The following is a 25342-nucleotide window of genomic DNA, read 5'->3' on the forward strand; positions in this document are numbered from 1 at the left end:
CATTAAAGTCTGCTTTTGATCAGAATGTTTGATTTGACGATTTGTAGTATATGGGCCCAGTGAAAAATATAAAAAAACAAACAAAGGAAGATCAAAAACCTGAATGGAATCGGGCACAAAAGAAGAAGTTAAATGAACGCTATAAAATATTTGCAGCAAGAAAAAGCTTTGGCTTTTTAAATTTAGTTCTCCAGCGAGCCATTTCATAGATGGGTCATATAAGAGGGTAATGATGTGGGAAAAACTAAACACACCGTAGAATTTCAGAGACAGCACAGGATGCAGAAACAGGAAAGACGTGCCAAGATGTGATATTTCAGTTAGAAAATTACTAATGTATACATGTTTATAACTGTATACATTTTGATGCCAGATTATCTCAAATTTTGTTTTGATATTTTATTAATTACACTAAAGTAAGTCATTGTTTATTTGGCTAAGAGAAATAGAGAATCTAAAATGCAAATTAAAAATAGCTCATAACTAATGCGGCATGCAGGCTGTATGATACATGTGTACACTTCAAATGAACCAACAAGTTCAAAAAAAGAAAGAAAGGAAAGGTAAAGATTCAATATGTTCTCTGACTAAGGTCCTCTGCTTATCATCAATTGGTACAGCATTACTTTTACATCTAAGATTTCTATTTCAATGAATTCTTTCCAAGTCTCTTCCCCACCACTGTTATACCTTCACCCCTTCCTTTGGAGTGCTAATTCAGCTCTTCCTAACCAATAACATTTACCACATACCTGCATATGCACGGTCTGACAAAGTTCTGTTATTACAGAACAAGACATGGTTACAGCTCTATTCATTTATTGCACTTTTCACATACTCTTAGAAAGAATTTAAAATTCGTTGTCAAGGTCCCAACATCCCATTTATCCATTTCTACCTGAATCGGTATCTCAGCATCCATTCTGTCCATCTTTTAAGTTAAAAGATGTAATCCTTACTCATGCACAGCATTTTCTTAAAGTTAATTGTGTGATGTACCATCTCTCCCTCCCAAACAGAATCTTGCTTGTTTCAAGGATAATTTTTATTGATGAGAAACACTTTGCAGATGGGAAAAAAAATTATTTATTTGATATTTTCCATTTTGAAAACAGAAACTTTTTCTTTTCAAAGATTAAAACCCTTAACGTTCTCTTTTCGGAAAGGAGCTTATCCATCAGTAAGGATCCCATCCTCTTGCATAAATGAATCGATTTATCATGTCAAAAGATCTCAGAGGCTGGTCATATGGTAAAATGTGCCCTCCACCTCGAACAATGACCTTAAAGAAGAAAAACAAAAGAAAAATTGAAATTTTGAGAAATGGATATTCTAAATAAATGGAAAGTATTAATTCAGATGAAAGTATTCTTAAAGCTCACACGAATATAGAACATATGCTATCAATCCATGCCTTTGGATATGCTGATTGTCTTGCTTTTGATAGTTTTAATAATAGGTAGCTTAAGGTAGACAACTTTTTAAATTGTGTAGCTATTTAATTTTACACAAAGTTGTGTTTATCGTTCACATCCATAAAACTGGACTATTCCTCCTTGTCTTTTCCTTCTTTGGAGGGAGCTGTCTGCTCCCAAATGCTATGCTGTGATTCTTACCTGATCAGGCCCCCGCGGTGCGAACACCTACCCTAGGTCAGCTCTGCCTGAAACTGGATGGAGGAATCTACCCTAGTCCACCCTTCAATGAGTTGATCCACTTGACCTCCACACTGAGCTAAAGCTTCCCTCTTAGCCTTTACCATTCATTAATAAAGGGGACACTGTGATTCCCCAAAATTAAAAACAACCAACCAAAAAATCTTGCCACCTGAAATTTTAAAAGGCTATTTTTTGAGCAGCATAGAATTAGAACATGCTTTTTGCCTCAACATTTACTATGAAAAACTTTCAAACATACAGCAAAGTTGAAAGAATTTCATACACTCACAATTTAGATTCATTAATACCCACTTTCCTCATTTTCTCACATATAGATTCTACTACCCATCTTATCTTTTTGACACTTTCAGAGTAAAATAGAGATATCAGTACATGTCCCCTTAAATTTTACACAGAATTAACATACAACCTGCAGTAATCTTAAGTGAAGACTCCAAGAGTTTGGGTAACATTGGACACTGTGTCACCTCTCAGAATGTAGAAAGCATTCTCAAAAACAGTTGAGGTGAGTTCAGACCCACACATGGACCTACAAGGGGTCCACCCTGTGCTAAGCTCCACACTGATAAAAAGGGGGACTGGTCTCTATACTCAGAAAGCCTCTAGTTTTAGCAAATGTCGCACGTAGAGGATAAGGGGAGGCCTTCATGATTCAATACAAAAGGGGAAGGACTGACACTGAAAGCCGGGAGGCCATGCAGAGGAGATCAGTGTGGCCTGTGATGTCCCGTGGCCCACGTGGAGAACAGACAGGAGTTAGTAGTAAATGAAGAGAGTGAACACACGTAGTAAAAGGATCCATAACTTCTAGCTGCTGAATCACAGTCAGCAAAAGTCACTATGACATGGCCCTTCGTAAGAGGCTAGTCCCGCTTTACCCGCTTCAGTCTGAAAGGAACTGAGGTAGAAAAAAACAATACAAATATATTTGTGTAGTGCATTCATTATATGAATCTCCCCCAACACCCACTATCTCACAAAGAACCTTGCTGTGAGGTAAGTGGGATCAACATTAGATAAATTTTATTTTGCTCATAGCCATCCAAGTTGGGCACTGCACAACCGCAGAGAGCGCCATTGACATCAGCGTCGAGATGACTGAGCTATTTGGAGCCATTAGGTGGCTTGTCCGAGTCCCACAATTGTGAGAGAATTAACTAGAACTCCGGCTTCTGATGCAAACACCAGTGTTTTTAATCAACTCATTGTATGTACACAATAATGTCTTACTCTTGAACCAACCTTTATAGCTTCTTCACAGAACCCTTCACCCACCTCTCAACAACCCTCTGAGGTAGGGAAGGGAAGTAGACCCTCGTTAGAGATGTGAGATTGGACTTACTCCTCCAACACAATTGGAAACACCTGCTTTATGTTACACTCCATCAATTGTCATCTGTGCCGGTTGCAATGACAGTGGAGCCCACCTACCATTTGTGTTCAGGCTTGCATCTGGAAACCCAATATGTCCCACTTTTGGTCACAGACTGAAAGTAAACAGATGTGGGACAAGAGCCCTTGCATGTGACTCTAAAGGAAAAAATGTTGCTGTCCTCACACTCCCAGGCTAGAATTCTCTTCCTGAAAATTCCCATCCAAATCTCTGGCCCTGACAAGAATCTGATGAGTGATTTTTATGCAACTTCAGCTCAGCTGAGGACACTTAACGAAATCATGTTTGTGACAAAACCCAGCTGCTTCAACTGGAAATGAGTTTGGCAGCAATGGTCCAGAAGAGCAGTAAATGAATACTCATGAGCTAAGGTCATCCTGCCTCCAGGGCCAGAGCTACAGCTAATGGGGGGATAGCATAAGGCTTTATGGCCTGGGTTCAGGAGGCAGAGTGCAGGGGCATGGCGGAACGCAAGCCAACTGTGTAACTTAACCTCTCCAAGCCTCAGTTTCCCTAACTATACAATAGGGAAAGAAGTGTTACCACCGGGGGTAGTTGTGAAGTGTGTGAGAAATGAATGCAATAATATCCATGAAACACTTAGCACAGTGCCAGGCCTGCGATGGTACTTAAGAAACATTAGCCATTGTCATTATTCTTCCAACAATTATCCTTATTCAAAATCCAGGATCAAAATGTTTGTATCAACCTAACGAGAATATTGTGGTCTCACATTAGCATCAACAATCTTGCTTTATGGAAGCTATTTAAAACAGTGGTTCTCAAACTCACACACGGCAAAAAAAAAAAAAAAAAATACTCATTAAAATAGACTGCTGGGCCCCACCCCTGGATGTATGGATTCTGAAGGGTAGGGCCTAAGAATTTGCATTTCTAATAACTGCAAGGTAGTGCGGATGCTGTTGGTTCAAAGAGCAGCTCCTTGTTGGGAACCACTGTTTAGAAAAACTTTTCTATCCTGTGACAAACAAGGCAATTCTCTATGTACCTTGAAGGAGAACACAAATAGAAATTTGTTTAATATGGCCTCACCTTTGTGCATTTCTTCCTGATTACCTGCTCTCCTGGTATTTACACACACACACACACACACACACACACACACACACACACACGTCTGTGATAATCAGGCAGTGAAGAAGAGATGACAGAGCTGTGTGCTATAATTCTTACTCTCAGTGACCCCCCAACTTCCGGTCCAATTCTGAGCCACCATATGTAATGACCGAATGACATCATAAATGGTGTCATGAAAATGGGAAAGAAAAGCTCATTTCGGAACAGTCTTTTTCATGTACCACAAATTCTCAAAGTATGTTCTCTAGCAGATTCTCATATGGCATTTCACCAATGTCAACCTCAAAAATAAACTTTTGATTGCTGAAAAAGAAACCACTCCCTTGTTTATGGCTGAGCTGCACACCACTCACAAGTCAAGGACACAGACCACGCCACAGTTTTTAGAGGTAGGCGACAAAATGTGACAAGAGTCATCTCAAGGCTCCCTGGGTAGAAACGGTCTCATCACCAGAAACTGCACGTTTGGGGTGCTTCCACACGAGAGCTGAAACCTCCACACTCGGTGTTCCACGTGGTCCAGGGGGTCACATATGTGTCATGAGTTTTAAAAGGGTTTTAGAAAACACTTTAAAGCTTTACTCCACTTTGTTTTTTAGGAGACGATACAATTCTCCCTGAAACTAGAAACATAGACCTGGCAGTAAAGGTTTCCCACTTGTGCCTTTTTAGATGACAAAATATGGAGGGACACTCCCAATGGGCAGATTGATGTAGATGTGTCACGGGGGGCTTGGAGGAGCAGATCGCTGGGAAGAGTGGTGGGTGGGATGAGGGGAGGGAGGCATTGCAGACAGAGGAGAAACTGTGCCTGCAAAAGCAGCGGGGCATGGAACTGCATGGCACATGCTATCATCTGCAAATGGTTCCATTTACAAAGGATCAGAGGGAAAACAGAGAGAAGGTGAACAGGTAAATCCCATAAGACATGCTGCAGAGATGCATGGATCTCATCCTGTAGTAGTGTGTGTGTGTGTGTGTGTGTGTGTGTGTGTGTGTGTGTGTGTTAAAGTACATGTAACATAAAATAAAGTTACCATGTTAACCATTTTACAGTGAACCATCCAGTAGCATTTAGTACATTCCCAATGCTGTGCAACCATCACCACTAAATAGTTGCATGATGCGTTCATCACCCCAAAGGAAACCCATACCCATTAACAATCACTTCCCACACCCGTCTCCTGCCAGTTCCTGGCAATCACTAGCCTGCTGTCTGTCTCTGTGGGTTTGACTACTCTGAATATATCCTAGAGGGTTTTAAGCAGGATAGTCATATGCTCAGATTTGCATTACCCAAAGATGACTTAATATGGACTGAGGGGGTTGATTTGGAAGGAGTAAGGAGGTAAATTAGGAGACTAGCTGTGTAGGGGAGAAATGATGTAGGTTCGTAGGATAGATGGTGAGAAGGGAAAGGAGAAGAGGGACGTGGGGTGATGAAGAGCGTGAACTCAGGATTCAGCAGATCTGAGTCTGAGCCCAGCTGTGACTTAACTGCCTCTACTTTCTCATCTGTAAAATGAAGAATTAGGAAGACCAGACGTCCCAGGACTGAGGGACTTCTGGGAACATAAACTTTCAGGGCACTGAAAAAGTGCCAGGCAGTCCAGGATGGTTGGTCACTCTAAGACTATGTAGCTTTTTGTGAGGATTCAAAGAGATAATGCATATAAAACGTTACATGGCGCCCAGTCCCCAAGAATGTATGAAGCTTGCCCCATGTGCCGTATAGATAAACAATAAGCTCTGAAGCAATGGTCATCATATGTCATTACCTTTATGGTCAAAGCGATACTTTTTTCCCTTTAAGAGTGGAGGAAGAGCATAAGCTACTGTATTAATAAATATAAAATGCATTTTTATGCTTTTTTTTTGAAGAAAGGATTATAATATATTCTTCAGGATGGGGAATATTTCTCTTCCAGTCTTCTTTATTTCCATGCTATGAATGCTTCCTTCCCACGGGAAACATCCCAATTAAATAAGAAAGCAGCTTCAATATGCGCTCCACCCTCTGTCAATACACTCGCCTTAACTGTCTGGGGTGCATTTTATCCCTTCAGCCTGCCAACACCACGACCCATCCCCTTCTTCCCCTCCACCCCCTTTACCACATGCAATGCCAAACACTCTCTTCTCCCCACACGGAACTGTCAAGCAAGCAAGACCTTACTTGTCTCAGCAGAATGGCAGGAAGCTGTTCTGTCTTTTTTCCCCGTTTAAGAACCCACGTGACAGCACAGGATTGGATGCAATTGAAAAGGAATCGAAACTTCACTTCCTCCACGTCCAGTTTTTATGTTAGACATGAAAAGCACAATCCAGCTCACTAATTACCCTTACTATCTAGCGGCATGATCTCCATTTGTCATGTTCTTCTGGAGGATAGAATGAGAGTGGGGACGACAGGGCAGAGGTTATGGCAGCTCACGCTCTCTGCCGTTGTTCTGAGGACTTAAGTCCTGACTGCCTCACTGTCTTTTGCATAACGTGCAAACGAGAGCCAGCCAGCCCGCTCAAGTTTTGTTTCCTGAAAACCACAATGGGGGGTGGCTCTAGCAGACGTGTCCTGGAGCCTCACACCTGTGCACGTCGCTGCCTCACTCCACATGCAGTGGCTTCACGTGGGTTGCTTGAAATCAGCCATGGTGGGAGTGTTCATACCATGGAAATTGGCAAACATTATGGATTAAGGTTTCCCCCTCCCTCCCAAGCCAGTTCACCCTCAGACCACTGGCTCCCTGACATTTTGGCTCTCCTGGGGAAAGATGAAACATTTGGGCGTTCTTCCTCTTTCCCAAAATACATCAAAGAAACATCCATCCAAATGGGTAAATTATAAGGTCTAAACCTTCTCCGAAACCTTGGCTCAGGATAGCAGATGGGCCGGATTTCAAATGTTTGCAGAAAGACAAGACGGTCCTGTTGCCTGCGTCATTCCTGCCTCCCCCACTGAATTCTAGTATAATTGGCAATAAGAGATTGAAGACCATACCACCACCATCAGTTTGTATCGGCGGCCCCGAGACACTCCAGAGCTGGTCTGGTTCGGACAACTCCTGACCGGACAGGGTACCTGGATTCAACTGTGTTCCTGAGCCACAGCTGAAGAGGACCCTGGACCTGCAAATGTCCCCAGGTTTCAGGAATTTAGGATACAGAACATGCCCAAGGGCACAACATTGTCATGGTGCCATGTGTTGAAGTAAAACAAGGCACACGGTTTTTCTATGAAACCAAAGACAGTGCAAAGCCAAAATAGGGCCCTCAGTGCGGATGACAATGCGGCCATTTCTGAACAGAACTTTATTTTACTCCATCACACTGCCCATTCCTCCACCCCACGCCATGCTCCATCTTGTTTATTCTTTGGCTCTGTTTAACATTCCCATGAGCAATTTTGTGAATCTGGTTACACTTCCAATTAAAACAACAAAAAGTTACTGTTGAAAAAGCAAACCCCAATTCCCTCTTTGTTCCTCACATATTACTAATTTTTAAAACCCATCCTCCATGTGTGAATACTACTTTAAATGTCAGACGTCTCAGTGTTTATTCACTTCCCATAATGAAATGGTTCTCTGTTAAATTTTCAATAGATTATTAAAAAAAACCACTCACCAGCTAAGAGAAAATTATGCATCATTGCCTAGCTGTTAAACCTTAGTAAATAGATCTGCTACCCAATTTGTATTTTAAATAATACAATAAATTAGCTCCCTGAGTATTAGCTAAGTGCATCTTTGGGTAGCTTAAATTAGAAGCATTCTTTTTATGCTAATCAGTCTTCTCTAATGAAAGAGAACCACACGAAGAGGACTCTTGGCAAATAATCTGAGTAAAATTGGGAGTTGCTATTGTTTATTATCTCCTTTATTTTCAGGAAGAAAGCTGTGTGTTTCTTTAAAAAAAAAGGGGGAGGGATCCCAATACCAAAATCAAGTTTTTAAAAGGAGAGGACACCCACGTCAGCCACTGAGATAATGAAACTTCTACAACTCCTTCCATAAATTTGCTTCCCAGAATATTTCTTTTTTCTCCTATGTAATGCAGAAAGGAAAGTCATCCACTGACATAAACAATGCATCCTCTAATTGGAATGGAATTGTTTTGAACTATTCATTATCCCCGCATGTGTAGTCTATTTCCTAGAAGACATTGTGGTGTGTCCAATTGGTGAACAACCATAGATAGCATTCCTTGATAATTGTAGTATTAAAACACACACACACACACACACGCACACGCACACACACACACACACACACACGAGAGGGGTGCGGGCATGAGGTAGGGCCAGTTTGATTTGAATTCTAATACGCTGAATATTTACTGACCGCCAGGAGCTGTGCTAAGGGGTTTGTTTCCTCCAAACATAAATCATACATTATTCCTGTCATCAGGAATCTCAGCGTCAAGCAGGGCAGGAAGGCAACTGCAGAGTTAAATGCAACCCCACCCGTCCTACAAGCAATAGGAGAGGCCACAGATAGAGACGCAGAGCAGGCGGCCTTCTGGGAGAAGAAGGGCTTCCTGAGGTGGTGCTGGAGCTTAGCTGTGAGAGGCAAATGAGGGTTTTTCAGGCCGTCAGAGGGATAGGAATGGCCTCTAAGGAAAGGGGAGGGCATCCCTGAGAACTGCTGGCTGACTACACAGCAAGGTGTGTTTGGGGAATTATAAGGTGTTTTATTTTTTTCTTAGAATTCTAATTGAGAAGGAGGGAGAGTGAGGGAGAGTTCAGGTTAGGGAAGGAAGACGAGACCAGATCAAGCATCTTCATTATTCTATGTAAAGAGGTTGGACTTTATTTTGCAGGTAGCACAGAGGCAGTCAGAGGTTTAAACAAAGAGAAAACACGATCAGACATGCATTTTGGAAAAAGCACAGGGAGGAGGGTAGATGGGGGAGGAGGGAGACTAGTTAAGACCAGCTAAGGAGGCTCTTGTAAAAGGAAAAAAGTTTAAACACAATAACTTCAAACACATAGAGTGTTCTTCAAGCTGCTTTTAAAACTCGGGCATTTTCTTAAAACACCACAAAGCAAAAACTGTTTCATTTTAGCATTTATAATGTGGGGTAGCCATCAGTTTTGTTTTTAGTGTCCCTAAAATGGTGTCCTTTTAAAACTTGGTTTGTATAAAATCAGTGTTTTTCATTTTAAGTAATTCTTTGTGGTTTCTCTGTCAAACATTAGGAAATGAATAAAATCAGGGCAATGAGAAGGATATTATAAAGCAGATGTGAGAAATACTAGCTGAGGAACTGGGTGAGTAATATTTGCCAATTACTCTTTTTCTTGACTTTCTGTGAAGTCTCACAGCAAAGCGGCTGGATAAATCACTTCACTTTCTTATTGTTTCAATGGAAAAGAGATGGAAAGGAGGGGACTTGTACTGTGTTGGAAGATGATTCAGATTCTTCTCCCAGTGGTCTAGGGTTGCCTGCAAATCCACGGCATACACTGAAATCTCTGTTATTACTTGCTTCTTATACTGAGCCACTGTTGATGAGTTGATGTAAAAGGAAATGAAGGGATACATTTCTGATTTTTTTTCAGTTGGATTTTTTTGGGTAGCTGACCTCAGCACAGGATAGCCAGAAAGAAAAATGCATTTGTACAACCAAAGCAGCGCCAAGTCTTAGACATGACAAGTGTGGGATGCTGCGATCCGATGGTAGCTAGAGGAGAAGATGGGAAAGACAGCGAGAGAAAAACAAGGCAAACCATGAAATGTTAGACACAGGAAATGATTAGGGACCAGTCCAAGAGTTAGGGAGCCAGTGGAATCACCAGAACTTTTATACATCACTGGCAAGCATCCAATCAATCTGGAAAGCGGTTTGGCCTTATCTAACGAACTTGAAGATCTGTGAACTCAGCAATCCCACCTCCAAGCATTATTCTTACAGAAACTCTTGCACACAGACACAAGGAGATATATGCAAGAATGTTCATGGCAGCAATAGCTGTAGTAGCAAAAAACTGGAAACAACCCAAATGTCCATCGGCAATGGAATGGATGGATGATATAATCACACAATGGAATACTATGCCACAATGAAAAAGAATGAAGCACAACTGAACATATCCACACGGATGAATCTCACAGAGCACTGAATAACAAGTGTTGCTGCAAAACATAGACAGAATAATTCCTTTCTCTAAAATTAAAGTCAAATATTGTTTATGGAGATGTATATCTATAGTAAAACTACTAATTTAAAAGGGGAAAGGATGATTCAAAACATAATCCAGGACAGTGGTTTACCTCCAGGGGTAATGAGGAAAGGGGAGGGGGTTGGGGAGGGCGAGCTCCTGGTAATGCTGCATTTCTTAATCTAGCTAGTAAATACAAGGGTGTTCATTTATCATCGTTTGTTTTACCTTACACACGTATTATACATATTCTTTGGTTATTATTTAATTTTTAGTTTAAAAAAATGAAAAGAAAAACTACCTACTTGATGCTGTAAAACTCACAAAAATAAATCTTTAAGAAATTTAACATGTTCTCTGTTGTGCTGTTTCCTTCTGCCCAACACAGAGATGATGAGATGGGCCATACCTCTAAAAAAAGTAAGTGGGGGAGGATACAGAGAAGCAATTGAACGGAAACAAAGGCAAACATGGGAAGGACGCCCTTTGGTAAGCAGCTTTAAGACAGAGCTGGTGCCAGAATCTAAATCTTGGGACTCCAGTTGCTGCACAAAAAAATAAATATTAGGAACAAAAACAAACACCCACATCTCCATGCTGGACCGCAGAAAAGCAAGTTGCCAAATACTTGGGGTTTTCTTTTCTTTTCTTTTCTTTTTGATAGATTGTTTTTTACTCTCTAAATCTAAATTCCTATATCCCCCTTCTTCCATGTTTTCATGCATTAGAAGGTAAGTACAAAAGGTAAAACAAAAACAAAAATGCTAGATGCTCCGTTTATTGTCAACAGGGGTGGTTCAGATTATTGTTCAACTGGAAGGAACCCAATGCTTTCAAACATCTCATTATTCAATTTAGCCACTTTCATTTACTATTATTAGACTGCCACACAGCAAAACGGGGAACACCTCCCTAGCCCTCTCTACTTCTTGCACCTCTCACCAAGGCAGTTTCCTTGTTACAGTGAAGCTAAAACTGGATACAACTGCACTAGTTCCAGGTCTGTCTGAGAAATAATATTTGGCCCATTTCATCATTTGAGCCTTTACAGCACAGTAGGTCTTAAGGACCCTGTCACACAGGGGGAGAGCTTCTTGCCCTGTGAAAACACATTAATGCTAGGAGAGAGGTCAATAAGGGCAATATGAATAAATATTTATTATATGCTGACTAGGTGCCAGGGAGAAGGCTGAGTAATGTGTAATAAGCACGATCTCAATGAATCCTAACTATTAACGCTCCCATGAAGAGGTGGGTATTAATATTATCCCCACTTCACAGATGAGAACATCTTGGAGAGGTTAAGTAATTTGCCCAAGGTCACACAGCTAGAACAGGGAGCTAATCCAGGTCTAACACAGTATCCAGTCCCTTAATCCCTATATTGTAATGTCATTTGAGTATGGTGACACAAGTCATTAGAATTGCCAAGGTAATAAACTAGAAGTAAAATTCAAGTCTATTTGATAGCTAAGCTCATAACTCCTCAATCTGGGGTCACCAAAGGTGGTCTGTCGTTGGGTTGGGGACGGTCTATAAATTACTCTCAACAATTCAAATAGTCTAACATATGGGTACTTGGTCTTTTTGTGCCATGGACCCTGTGGCTCTCTAGTGGAGCCCTATCGACACTTCTCAGAATAATGTTGTTACATACCCTCTACGTATAAGTCTATATACCGAGGTGCCAAAAAAATATATACACATGACTTGTATTCATCTTTTGTTATTGGTATATATTGAGTATTATAATTTTAATACAGCTTTTTCCTTTCTTAAAATGTGTATATATATTTTTTGGCACCCACCTCTCTATATAATACATAATATATGTATATATAAATAAAATAGATTATAAATAAAGCCATTGCATTGAAATTATCCACATAAAAAACAAATTTGTGATATGTCAATGTACTTCTGTATGAACACATTCAATAGGAGTAACCAGCGGGTTGCTAACTGCTGTAATTTTAAAGTCGTGACGGTCATAAATGTTGTTTCGGGGTATTTCCGACTGCGTGTGTATTTGATATGAAAGCATTTCTGCTTTCTATCAGTGAGAAAGTCAAAGGTACTGGGAACGCAGCTATGGATTGCTGCCTACCTTCATAATGGCAGGAAATGCTAATCCCATAATTCATAATGGCAGGAAATGCTGTTTTGGTTAGAAGTTCATAAAAATAAAAATGCAATTCTTTTCCCTTCTAAGTTCACTGACCCCTTGAGTCTGAACCCCAGGCCTGTACCCCCAGGTTAGGAACCCTTATGAAATAACCTAACAATTACCTCATGGAAGTGTTAGGTTAATTCCTGACAAGGCTTCGGTCTACATCGATGCCCTTTTATTTTTACTTTGACATGGAATTAATCAATCCATTAAGCATTTGATCAATAAGCAGTATCCATAAACAAATAATAAGTAATACCCAGAAATAAGTTCACTGTGATTGGTGGCTATCTCTGCTAAGGACCCCTCTGGATCGTGTTTACAACAGATCCTGCTTGGTCTGCTTGTGTCTTTCTTCCTTTTTTTTTTTTTTTTGAAAGTAACAAAGACACACTACTACCTACAGAGTTTGCACACGAGGATCATATTATTTTACTACAGGGCAAAACTCTGTTGGGAAAAGGAAGCTGGTGTTTTGAATAAATAAAAGAGGTTTTCTCCAAGTCTACATTACCAGTGGTCTATCAGTGTTTTGAGAGAACAAAGACCACTTGTAAACCTACAATGCATGGCAGGGACTGAGGTCTAAAATTTAGCGTCAGGTTTTGGCTGAAGATTTCAGAGAACCAGAGCCACAGCAGTAGACACTGTGGACGAGAGGACACTTTTCTAAATGTGATGCTTCAGATCAATGGCTGGTTTGTTAGGAGTCAAACTATGCGCTCAGGTTTCTGGTTGGCCTGGAAGTAAGTAAAATAGGTCAGGATTTAGAAAGCACTTTAGGTGTCAGAACGGAAGTTTATCCAAACATAAGCCACACAGGGTTCCTGCAAGTTGGAGGCCATTTCAGTATCAACAGAGGGAAAAAAGACATCACAGTTTAGGGTTCCCCCAAACCTGCTACATATTAGAATTCCCTAAGATGCTTAAACACTGATGCTCACGTCCTATCCTAGACCAATAAAGTCTGAATATCTGGAGATAGGGCCTGGGAATCTATAAAGGTTGAAACACACTGATTTAGGAAATGTGCGGATTAACAAAGGTCCCAAGTTCTTTGCCATTCTTCCCATCACAATGAATCTGTCCTTGTTCTGTGATTTGCTTTGACCCAGAGAATGCAATGGAAACAATATTCTGGGACTTTCGAACCCTGGCCTCAAAAGGACTGGCATCTTTTGCCAAACTCTCTGCTGAACGAAGCCTCATGTGTGACCTCAGTCTACCTCATGTAAAGCAGAACAACCACCCCGCGGAGCCCATTCCACCCACATAACTGTGAGAAGTAATACTTTATCGTGTTAAGCCCCTAAGTTTTCATGTGACTTCTTCTAAGTTTTCATGTAACTGGGAAATAAATTACTGACAATTCTTCATTCTTTTTCCTGAAAGATCTTGGAAGCCTGATAGGAATTGAAAAGCAAGGCTGCTCCATCTTTCTAATGCAGGCAGGAGACATACTTACATGGAGAGCTTAGGCAAAATCTTACATTGTGCAAACAAAGGAAGACCCATATCCCATGTGGTCTTTGGCGAACTCCCAGCTCCTGCTGCTGTCTTCCCCGGCCCCGCTCCAACCCTGAGAGCTTGCAACTACATTATCTGGGTGGCTGTTGGGGTAGACATAGAGAGGCACCCTCAGATCCCCCTTCAGGGATGGACTTACTGCCCAGTTGTGGGGGGTCCAGTCAGCCGACAGCCTCCAGCTGTCAGCTCCTCCAGAGTCTGCGTCAGCTGCAGAGAGAAGCCTTTCCCAAGATGATGCCTGCCCTGTGGTAACCCACATTTGGTGACTGAGTGAGGCAGGCGGTCATTTTGGTCTGATGTGGAACAGGCTGATGGAAAACACTCTGTCTCTAGCGCTGCCTGCAAGGTGGGCAAAGGTTTGCCAGGCCTATATCACAGTTTAATTTCCTTCTCTGCCTATTCTGCTTCCTGCTCCTTATTTTTACAGGTGTCAATCCCTAATAAACATCATGTACCCCAAACTTTGCCTCAATGACTGCTTCTGGGGAGCCCAATCTGTGACTGCCGTGAAGCTCTCTGATGATAACAACTCTTGTTATTGAGGACGTGGGCATGTGGTTTGATTGCTATGTTCTGGTTTTCTGTCCACAGTCTGAATCCCCTAAATGGGCAGAAGGACTTTCTCCAGGTCTAGAAGATGGAGACAAAGAACCGTAAATCAGGACTTCCCTCTTTGTAGAAGGGAACAGAGCTGGGAGAGAGAGGAAGAGTCTGTTGAACAGTTTCTGCAACAAAGCCAAAACATTTCCCGAGGGAATTAGCTGCATTTGGTAGTCATTGTCCCAAATCTGTTTAACAGTCACTTTCCTCCATTAAACATTGTCTTAACTGCTCATCCCCTCTCAACCAGTTGAATGCAAAAGTCACATTTATTGCTATTTGCTTCTTGTGATTTTGTCAGTGCAAGCCAGGACATGCTGAAGACCTTTCTGGAACTGGCATTTCCTTCATAAAGAGTTCATAATTCTCCTACAACTGTTTACAATTAAAAAAAAGAAAAGAAAAGAATGGTCAGCAGGAAGTCCCACAAAGGCAGATGGCCAGCTCTCTGCCGTTCCCTCTGTGGAGTATCTGTGGAAACATTCAAATACCTAGTCTGACCTTCCCTGTTGCTCCAAGCACTGTGGTTATTCTGTTCTCCATTGTTTTCAGTTGTGTGTGTGTAGTCAAAGAAACAAAATAAAGTTAAGGTTAGTTTTAGAAAAGCACGATTAGGAAGCTGTGGTCATGCTTTCTGGCTGCACACCATTCTTTCTCCATCTTTCTCCTTGTAGGCACTCCCCTTTCCTTTGGGGGACAAGTCATTCCATGTGGACTAGATGTGCTGCCAAATACTGTCCATCACCAGCACTCCACCCCCATTTGTCACCACCACCACAGACACACCCCAAGGGCAGGCAGGTGGCCTAGACCCTGCCAAGTAGCGTATTCCGTCCCTCCCACTCCACTGCCCTCTCAGGTACTCAAAGGCACCGAGGTGCAGGGGAAAGGTTGATTTGGATCGTCACATCTCAGCTGCTACTACTAGCTGAAGCCTTAAACAACTCTCTCAGGTGAAACTTCTGTTTCCTCATTTATAAATTCGTACATACAATCACATGCGAGCTACTAGCGAGCTACTAGCATTCCATAAAACTGTGGATAAAAAAGCGTGTGGCAGACCACAGGTCTGCCCGAGGGCTTGCCAATATTCCCATGAAGTGATCGATCTCACTCAGCGTTTACAGAACCAGGAACGAGCCCCGAGCTAGTAAGTGACAGACCTGAAATTCAAACCAGGTTTGTCGACTCCACCGTCTGTCTACCTTCATCGCATTACACCAGACCACCTACCATTGGTCATGGCTCTCCAAAACCTTTCAGCTTTGAGGGTGGCAGCCTCCTTCCTTTTGGTTTATCTGGATGTAACCTCTAGCTGAAGGTCTGATTCCTATTGGAAACTCAGAAAACATCCCCCTTGGAGAGGGTCGGCAGGCTACCCGCCCGAGGTCACCCTAGGCCAAAGCCTGTCCGAGTCAAGGTTAAGTCATAGCTTGTGCTTCAGGGGACTGGAGGTGGCTTCTGTGGCTGCCTGAAGAGAGCACTAGGATGACACCAGAGTGCCAGGCTCTTCTTGTAGATACTTAGCTTTTCAGTTGGTGCAGCTACATAGTAAACACCGCCTCTAGAACAGGAATGGGTCCTCACAGCGTGGCCATTCTGAAGCTTCTCTGCCCCCCCACCCCATCTCTATTTCAGAATCAAGCATCAAGAAGGCAGTCTGAGGAAGTAGGACGAGCACCTTCTTCCAATAAAGCTCCTAACATTCTCTGTAGTTCCCAGGGAGCCCCCTCCCCTGACCTCTCTCCACCCTGAATTCATCCTCTTGCTGCCATTTTAAATTTCTCGAATGACAGCTTTGTAAATACACTTAAAAACTTTCCATGGTGACATGCACCGTGTTTCCCTGAAAATAAGACCTAGCCGGACAATCAGCTCTAAGGGATCTTTGGGAGCAAAAATTAATGTAAGACCTGGTCTTATTTTACTATAAATACTAAAACTACCATATTATGTAAGACCCAGTCTTATATCAATTTTTGCTCCAAAAGACGCATTAGAGTTGATTGTCTGGCTAGGTCTTATTTTCGGGGAAACACAGTACTGTGTGCTTCACTTATAGGTGATACTAAGAGTGGTCAAATTCATAGAGACAGAAAGTAGAATGGCGGTTGCCTGGGGCTGGGGGAGGGAATGGGGAGTCAGGATTTAACGGGACAGAGTTTCAGTTTTATGAGATGAAAAGAACTATGGAGATGGATAGTGGTGATGGCTGCATGTGAATGTATTTAATGCCACTGAGCTGTACACTTAAAATGGTTAAGATGGTAAATTTTATGTTCTATGTTTTACCACAATAAATAAAAACAACACTGGAAAGGAAAACCCCCAAACCTTCAGTGGCTCCCCACTGCTTAAACAACAAACACTCACCCCTGTGCCAGACACCACAGCCATATGATCACGTTTGAGTTTCTCTCCCAGCTTTCATTCTCCAGGCTCCAGACTAAAAACCAGACTGTGCCCTCTGCCTGTGCCCAGACCTGTATACTCTCACTCCAAGGCTCCACCCGCCATGTTTTCTCTGCTTATTTTAGCCAATTTTAGCATCTGTTCTTTTATTCATATCAAAAGTTCCCAGATAAAGGCATACCTTTTCTTAACACTGGATGAGCCTGGCCTCACCATCTACTAGGTTCTAGTACCTTTCAAAAAACCCTGATACTCTCTCTATCTATAGGAGGTGGGCACACACGTGTGACTTCAGAGCTAACTCTGGATGTTGAATACATTGTTTCTCAGGCCTGCTGTCATTAGGACAGACATGTATGCAGGTTCCAATATTAACTATACTAGCACACGGCTGCCAATGTGTCATTCCCGAGGTGAATAGTCTTGTGAAGCAGAAAACCACTGGGCTGGAAGCCAGGAGGCCTGGAATCTAATCTCAGCTCCGACCTGAAATGGGTAGGGGACTTTGAGACAGTCACTTAACTTCTGGGCTTCAGTTTCCCCATCTGGAAAATTAAATCTAAAATTTGTTCCAGCTGTAAAATGTTACCTAGCTGAGATAATCCATCCTGAAATTATTGAATAAATTGAATTGATACTGATAATGAAAATACAGGAAAAACAGACTTGTTGGAAATCATGCAAAAGTCGTAACAGCAGAAGCTACAGCTACTAAGATTTGAGAAGCATGAAAACTGACCAGCGACTCCAACTTCTCTTTCAATGTTCATATGGAAAATAATTAGTCTCAACAAAAATATTTTCAGTGGAATAAAGATAGAAAAATTTGAAACGGTTGCAACGCTTTCGTCAGAAAATTTAGCTTCATGAAGTTTGTTCTAGAAAAATGTTCTTAAAGAAATTCATCAGCATTGCCAGTATTCTGACTACAATTTCATATTTCTAAATATGGAGTCAAAACTTCTGTGGGGTTAAAATGACGACTCAGTGATGTAAGAACAAAACATTCTGCATTTCAAAAGCTGTGAGAACATCAAAAGAGATCATGAACAGCAACTCTGACACAGAAGGGGAAAAAAGATCCAAAAGGGAGCAGCAGGGTGGCCTCAGTAGTGACGGTCATGGGTTGCTACTGCCAAGGAGAAAAGATCAGACCTCTGATCTATATTATAACACTATTAAGTCAACATATTTCTACACACACAGACACACACTCACACACACATGTACACAAATATATACACACATATATACTTACTTACATATGTATACACACATATATACATATACACATACACACCAGAGTCAATACCCGTGAGGTGTGTGTGTATAGATAGCAGGTGTGTGTGTACATATCCATACCTATAAATGTATACTCTGAAGGCCACTATACTGTCCTGTAGGTCCTGCTAACGGAGTCCCTCTGGCAGTTAATGAAAAATGGATATTTCCGATCTTTCTTAGAAGATATCTTAGCGATAACTCAGTCCAATCTTGGCATGTTACAGATGAACAATGGGAGTCTCAGAAAAGGCTACTACCCAGATGACAACAAGGCCCTGTCCGATTCCTAGACTGGTACAGGTACCTTAGAAAGGCTTGCTACCTCTAGGTCAGGACCAGCAAGGGACAACAAACGACACCTGTTCTTCACGCACTCCAAAGGTGAGCCGGAGCGGCCCTTGGTTTCCCCAGGCATCGCTTGGTGGGACAACCTGGGGACACCTGCTCCCTCTCTCAGGACCCCATTGCTCCCCGGGGAGAGCTGTCATCCCTTTAAGTGGACATGTTAAGCAACCATCTGAAGACAAGTCTACTTGGGTTTCGATTTTTAAATTAAGAGCTGTGGAGTTTGGCAGAGAGTGAGGTTTCTTTTTTGGCAGACACATACACATGCTTCTGTTTTGTGTGTCTGAAAAGCAAGTCCATGGCTAAGGTCTGTTTTTTTTTCATTATCAGACGCTTGACATTTGGACAGTATCCTCACTCTAAGCCTCACAGAGAATGCCTTTGTTAACACGGGAGCTCTTTCCCCTTATTCATTCCGCCCTCATGTCCACACTCTACCCCCAATCCTACGCTGAGGCTTTAAGGGGGCGGGAGCCCGCCAACATTTTTAAGTCGCCTACATAAAATGTGGATCCCTTGCCGCGTGGTGAAACACTCCCTATCACAAACACATGTGGGCCTTGCCTCTGTTGTTACCCGTTTTTTGGCAGCCAGAGAAGTGCCGTCTCATCTCTCAATGTGTTTTGCATTCACGAGAGGAGGCAGCAGGCTTCGTGTGATATTTGCCACAAGTTTCTGAGTGGCGGCCAATCCCTTTTCCCACCTCTGTGGCACAGGGTGTCCTGCAGCTGCAATCTGGCTGCCCTCCCAAGCTGGATGCACAGAGCCGAGCAGGACACATGGGCAAAGCCAGGCACTGCAGCGTTCATGAGGCTGGGCTGGGGACGTCACATAACAAGTGGCAGAGGCAGCCATCAGAGGGTCTGGAGGACACGCTGAGTGTTCTGGTGGGATCCTCCCTCTAAAGCCATGCAACAGACAAAAGGACGAGTGACATGGCCACCGCTCTCTGGCAGCTCAACATTCATGTTGGCCCTTAATGGCCTAAATCTTACTATTTCCACATTCCCCTAAGGGTTGATTTTCAATCAAACATTTTCCCTGATCTTGACTTTTCCTATGTATCCTTTACCTTTTGTTACATATATTCTTATAAGTGATAATAATGACAAAAATACCTGCAAACATTTGCTATGAGTCAGGTACTGCTCAAAACTTATTAGTTTATTGAATCCCCTCAACAATCCTATGAAGATGCCATAGACTGTTGTTCTTAAAAGAAATCTTTCCCACAGTTCCGAAGTTGAGAAGTCCAAAATCAAGGTGGTGGCCCATTTGGTTTCTGGTGCACAGAAGACTGCCTTTTTGCTGTGTCTTCATATGGGGGCGGGGGTGGGGGGGAGGAGAGAGAGAGAAAGAGAGAGAGAGAGAGAGAGAGAGAGAGAGAGAGAGAGAGAGACAGACAGGGAGAGAGCACACAAGCAGCTCTCTCTGGTGTCTCTTCTTCTGAAGACACTAATCCCATCTATGGGATTAGCCTTTAAGGGATTAGATTCATAAGGACCCGAGTCCTGTCCTTCTGACCTCATTTACCCTTAGTTATCTCCTTAGCAGTCCTGTCTCTCATAGTCACATCATAGATTAGGGTGTTAACATATGAATTTGGGGAGACACAATTCAGTCCATAGCAAGTAGGTACTATTACTATCCCTATTTTTAGGAGGTGAAATTGGGGCCCAGAGAGGTAAGAAACTTGTCCAAGGTCATACAGCTATTAAATAGAAGATTCAGAATGCAAATCGTGGTCTTCCTGACTCAAATACTCATGCTGTTTCAACATATGTTATAGATACATGTGTGTAAATACACAGACATACAAAGACACATACTCGTATGCATATATAACCAAATATGGTACACAGTTCAATTCAGTGACAATTATCAATGGTTGAAGTAAAAAATTCCCTCAGACAGAAAGGTGTCGACAAAAAAGCAAATTTTTTTCTTGTAGGAGAAAAGATCTCACTTAAGGGTTTGTATGTTAACGTCATGATACCAAAGAGGATAACATGAAGACTTTCAGAATTTGAACTGGAAAGGATCCTGGACCAGAGCGAGAAGTGAGGACTTCTGGTTCAGCGCTCAATCCACTGGCTAAGGTATAATCAAGTTCCAGAAGACAGAATATATGTATGTATGTATGTATTTGTATGTATTGTGTGTGAGTGTGTGTGTGTGTGAGTGTGTGTGTGTGTGTGATCATATGGGAGGTGACTAGCTCTCTGGATCCTAACTCTACCCTGACTCACAAGGACCCACATGATGTGGTCACAGCCGAATCTCCAGCTTTATCGCCTCTTTCCCTACTCCTTACCACACCCCAATCTCACTGGTTCTCCTTCCTTTCCTCAGTTACATCCAGCTTGTTTGTGCCTCTTAGCACATTTCGACGTTCTCTGCACAGAAACTCTTGCCCACTTTTGCACGTGGCGACCCTTCATGCCCTAGCATCTCACCTCCGCAGGGAGCCTTCTTGGTTACGTCCACCATCCAAACTAGTGCCTGCACCACCTGCCACTGACGCTCTTTCTCGTCATCCAGTTTTATTTTCTGACTTTATCTTATTTAATAAGGTATATATTTCCTTCTTGTCTGCCTTCATCCCTTCCCTCCTTTGAGTCAAAGCTCCTTGATAGAAGGGACTTTATCACATTAATCCTGCTGACCTTGTAGCAGCCAGACCACCTGGTCAGAATGGGAGGATACAGTCAGAAATAAAAACATCTGGGCATTTTATTATTAAACTAATATTTCTTTGATTCCAGCCACAAACTACCTTTGTGCTCTATCTAATATATTGCTGGAGGTATGTTTAAACCCTTAGGAGTATTGGCAAGTATCTCTTTTATACTGCACCTGAGGGACACCTAACAAATAGCTTCCAGACATATGAAAAAAATCAAACAAGATTTTTAACATTCCCCACTTTGCTGGGAATTAAATATCAGAGGCGATACAACAGACACAGGCAAACAGGCTACATGCGCAAACTGAATAAAGTTTGAATCCCAATCTGTCATTGGATGATACTGGATTAATTCTTTACCTTCTCAGAGTCTATTTCCTGATGTATAAAATGGAAAAGGTATCATGCAATGTGCTAGGCTGTTCTGATAATATCCACAAAGTACCAATCATAACACCTGGCACAGATTTAGTGCTCAAGAAGCCCAAACTATCTTCATCATTATTGAACACAAATACAGGTCGAAGAGCCCACCCCTGTGATGCTTTTTATTGCCATATTTTCTGTTCCTTTTTCTCTTTTGTTATTTTGCACACAAAACATCATAGTGTATCTTTTGACTGATTTATTTAAATAGTGGATGTAGATCGAAACTGCTGAAACACATATGAAATGACCAACAAGAGGAGAATTAAGAAAGATTAATTATATCAACTCAGTGGAATATCATTTAAAGGTCAGTAAGAATCTATACTGTAACTTTGAAAATATCTGTGATATAATGTTAAAGAAAAAAAAAAAAAAGACAGAGCAGCCAGTGCCACATCTTATCCTGGCAGGCAGATTTGTTGCTCTCAATCCTCCTCCTATGGACAACTAGAAAAGCTGGACAAAATACTGAACACATCCATCTGAAAGTCCTGAAGATTTACTCAGGCACGAGGGGTGCTTTAGTTTCCTATTGTTGCCATAACAAAGTACCATACATTTAGTGCCTTAAACCACGTAAACGTCTGTAATATGTGATTCTGGAGGTCAGAAGTCCGAAATGGTCTTACTGGACCAAAATCAAGATGTTGGGAGGGCTCTGTTCCTTCGGGAGACCCCAGGGGAGAGTCCGTTTCCTGGCCTTTTCTGCTTCTAGAGGGGGCCTGCATGCTTTGCGTCCAGGTTCCTTCCTCTATCTTCAAAGCCAGCAGTCAGCATCTTCAACTCTCCCCCTAACTCTGACTCATTTGCCTCCCTCACTCACTTATAAGGGCCTTTGTCATGAAACTAGCCCCCTCTGGATAACCCAGAATAATCTCCCCATCTCTGGGCCAGATGAGTAGCAATCTTATTTCCATATATAGCGCCTTAATCCATTCTTCCCATATGATATGTTCACAGGCTCCAGAGATTAGGAAGAGGGCTACTTTGGGGGCCCATTATTCTGCCTACCACAAAGGGCCAGGCTTTCAAAGTAAAGGGAAGGGCAACAAGCTGAGTGTGACATTCGGTAGACCTCTCCCCATGAAAACAATAGTTGATTCAGGGGCCAAGAGGCTACAAAACCAATGAACTACCATAAAGTTGTAGTTAAGGGGCTGGAAACCTGAATGCAGCTTTAGGGAGGCAAGAATTGTTGTTGACACAGCACTTTCCATCTTCTCCCCAGATCTCTCTACATGGAAACATACATTCTTCTTTCTGTCTTTCCCTGGTCCCGTTTTTCGACCTAATATATACCAGGGGTGCCAAAAAAATGTATACAAGAGGACACTTTGGTCAACGTTGCTCAAGCAGTAGTTTGCCGTAATCAGAAGTGTCTGGACGCTGATGTAACCACATTGAGCACCTCTGAAATCGCAGAAGTCAAATGTGACTTTGTATTCATCTTTTGTTAATAGCACATATTGAGTATTACAATTTTAATAGTCTTTTCCTTTCTTAAAAAGTGTATACATTTTTTTGGCACCCTCTATATATACTGCCAGAATTATTTCTGTTGAGTCATTTAGTTTGTCATGCTACCAGTGTTTAATTCTTTGGTCTAAGTTATCTTGATTTAGAAACTATAATGTTATAATTTTTCCAAGGTAGAGTTTCCTCTCACTTGAGTCCAGAAATATGTCTTTCAACTGTTTCCTTTGTCCAAGGCAGTTAACATTTTGTGCAATATTTAAATTTCTTACATGTGATTTAGTGGTTAGAATGACTGGGGTGGGGAAGCAAAGGTATGCTTTCTACATTAAAATACCCATAATTTTACTTGACCTACTATTTCTTCTAACATAAATGAGTAATGTATGCCATAACCCAGTGATCCCTTATGAAAGTCTTTGTGAACTCTAATTTATCATCCCAAAGCACGATACGTGTAGGGTAGCATGCCTCTGATTAATTTCTATTTGGACCATAGATCTGCCTAGTGGAAAACTCGAGCATTTAGAAAGCTATAATTCCAAATACCCAGAGGTACAGAATTGAGATCCCAATGTTGCCTCAAATAAAAAAGTGTGGGGGAAAAAAACCGATCAAGTCTGGAAGATTTAAATTTCTCCTCTTGACTAAGCAAAAGCTTACCGAGGGGCTTTCTTAATTTCGCCAAATGCTTTCTGCAGGTGAAGCGTGTAATCGTCATGTAATCATTGAAGAAGCCTTATTTATCGTTGAAGGCCTGAGACCTGCAAACCTGAGGCTCATTGGACAGGCCTGACCAGGAATAATGTCTGACCCATACAGTGGAGGTCGCACTCGGGGCATCAGCTAGAGGGATTTTGCCCCGGGCTCTATGTGTAAAATACAAGTGTGATCACAGATTTGCCAGAGGACATTTCATTGAACCATCTTCCAGTAATATGTTCAAGCTCCCCTTTGTTCCAAAATAGACTAATTCTCTCATTAATGATTCGCCTTTTAGGGCTGAGTATTGCCTTTTTGATTGTTATCTTATGTCTTGAACAATACCTCCACTTTTGTCCTGTTTTACATTAAGTCTGATGCACTTTAATACGAACTCAGACTGGTCATCTCTGTGGAAAGTGGGACCACAAAAGACACATTTTGGCTGGAGTGTGACTCTGCTTAAGGCCAGCCATGCCTTCTGGGTATTCAGGATTTGGTGCAAACCTCACTGTCCATTTCCACAACCTGCATGCCACAGAGCATTTTCATACCTGACTGAAGTTACCCACTTGCCGCACGTAACCAGCCACTTCCTTATCAGATTTAAAGATCTTCCAAACTTTTCTTTCTGCCTTCTTGTATTCCCGGGATCCTTTCCAATTCATGGCCATCAAGGAGCGTTCCATCAGGGGAGCAGCCACGATGATGTCCAGTTGGCCATTGTAGATGAGAACCTAAAGGAAATTGAGCCGGGTAAAAACGCAGGATTCAGCAAGTGAAGTCAGACTCTAGATAGGTTATAGGAAGTGTGCGCATGCGCAGGCGCAAGAGACAGAAAAGGGACCTTGAGCTTCTCTGACGCAGTGTTCAGAGAGGCCAGCCCCGGAGATCAGTGGGGGCATTTTCTTCCAGTTGGGCACATGCACCAACAACCTGAAATAAACTCAAGCCTTGTCTTAACCATTGAATGTTGCCAAAAGATTGATTCTTCATAAGAATCTGCATAGAGACTTCTCTTCGTTGCAAACGTGTTTATGCTGTATATCCCAGTGATATCATATCCTTGGATGTACAGCGGTGTTAAGAAGAGGGCTGCAGTGACAGCATTGTAGTGAAACTGAGGAATCCTACACCCTCGGATTTTCATGAGGCCTGCATTTCATTAAGATCTCTTCCGGGCACTGCAGTAGCTGGCGAGTCGGCCATTCTCTTGGGGGTTGTTAATCTATGTTGCTCTCCCCTCCCACATGGATGTCACAGTGGCAACCATAATTTTTTGAGGTAGACAGACAGATGTAGGTGCCTCATCTTTGTTACTTGTTGGAGGCAACAACTATGTCTGCCATGCAACTTCCAACATCTTTTCTTAACTATGATAGCC

At 42.1% G+C, this 25342-nt stretch overlaps 1 protein-coding gene across 2 annotated transcripts in view; it reads right to left on the reverse strand.

The window, feature by feature from the left end:
- Window positions 1–1068: 1068 nt before the first annotated feature.
- Window positions 1069–25342, reverse strand: part of CPVL (carboxypeptidase vitellogenic like) — a 110363-nt gene continuing 86089 nt past the window's right edge. For both annotated transcript variants that reach the window (XM_019726169.2, XM_019726168.2), the window contains exons 12-13: window positions 24513–24695; window positions 1069–1282 (exon numbers count right to left, since the gene is read on the reverse strand). In XM_019726169.2, the coding sequence (XP_019581728.2) occupies window positions 1178–1282; window positions 24513–24695 (288 nt within the window). In that variant the 3' untranslated portion in view covers window positions 1069–1177. The remainder of the gene's footprint in view (window positions 1283–24512; window positions 24696–25342) is intronic.

This window comes from Rhinolophus sinicus, linkage group LG09 (genome assembly GCF_036562045.2).
Source record: "Rhinolophus sinicus isolate RSC01 linkage group LG09, ASM3656204v1, whole genome shotgun sequence".
Lineage (NCBI taxonomy): Eukaryota > Metazoa > Chordata > Mammalia > Chiroptera > Rhinolophidae > Rhinolophus > Rhinolophus sinicus.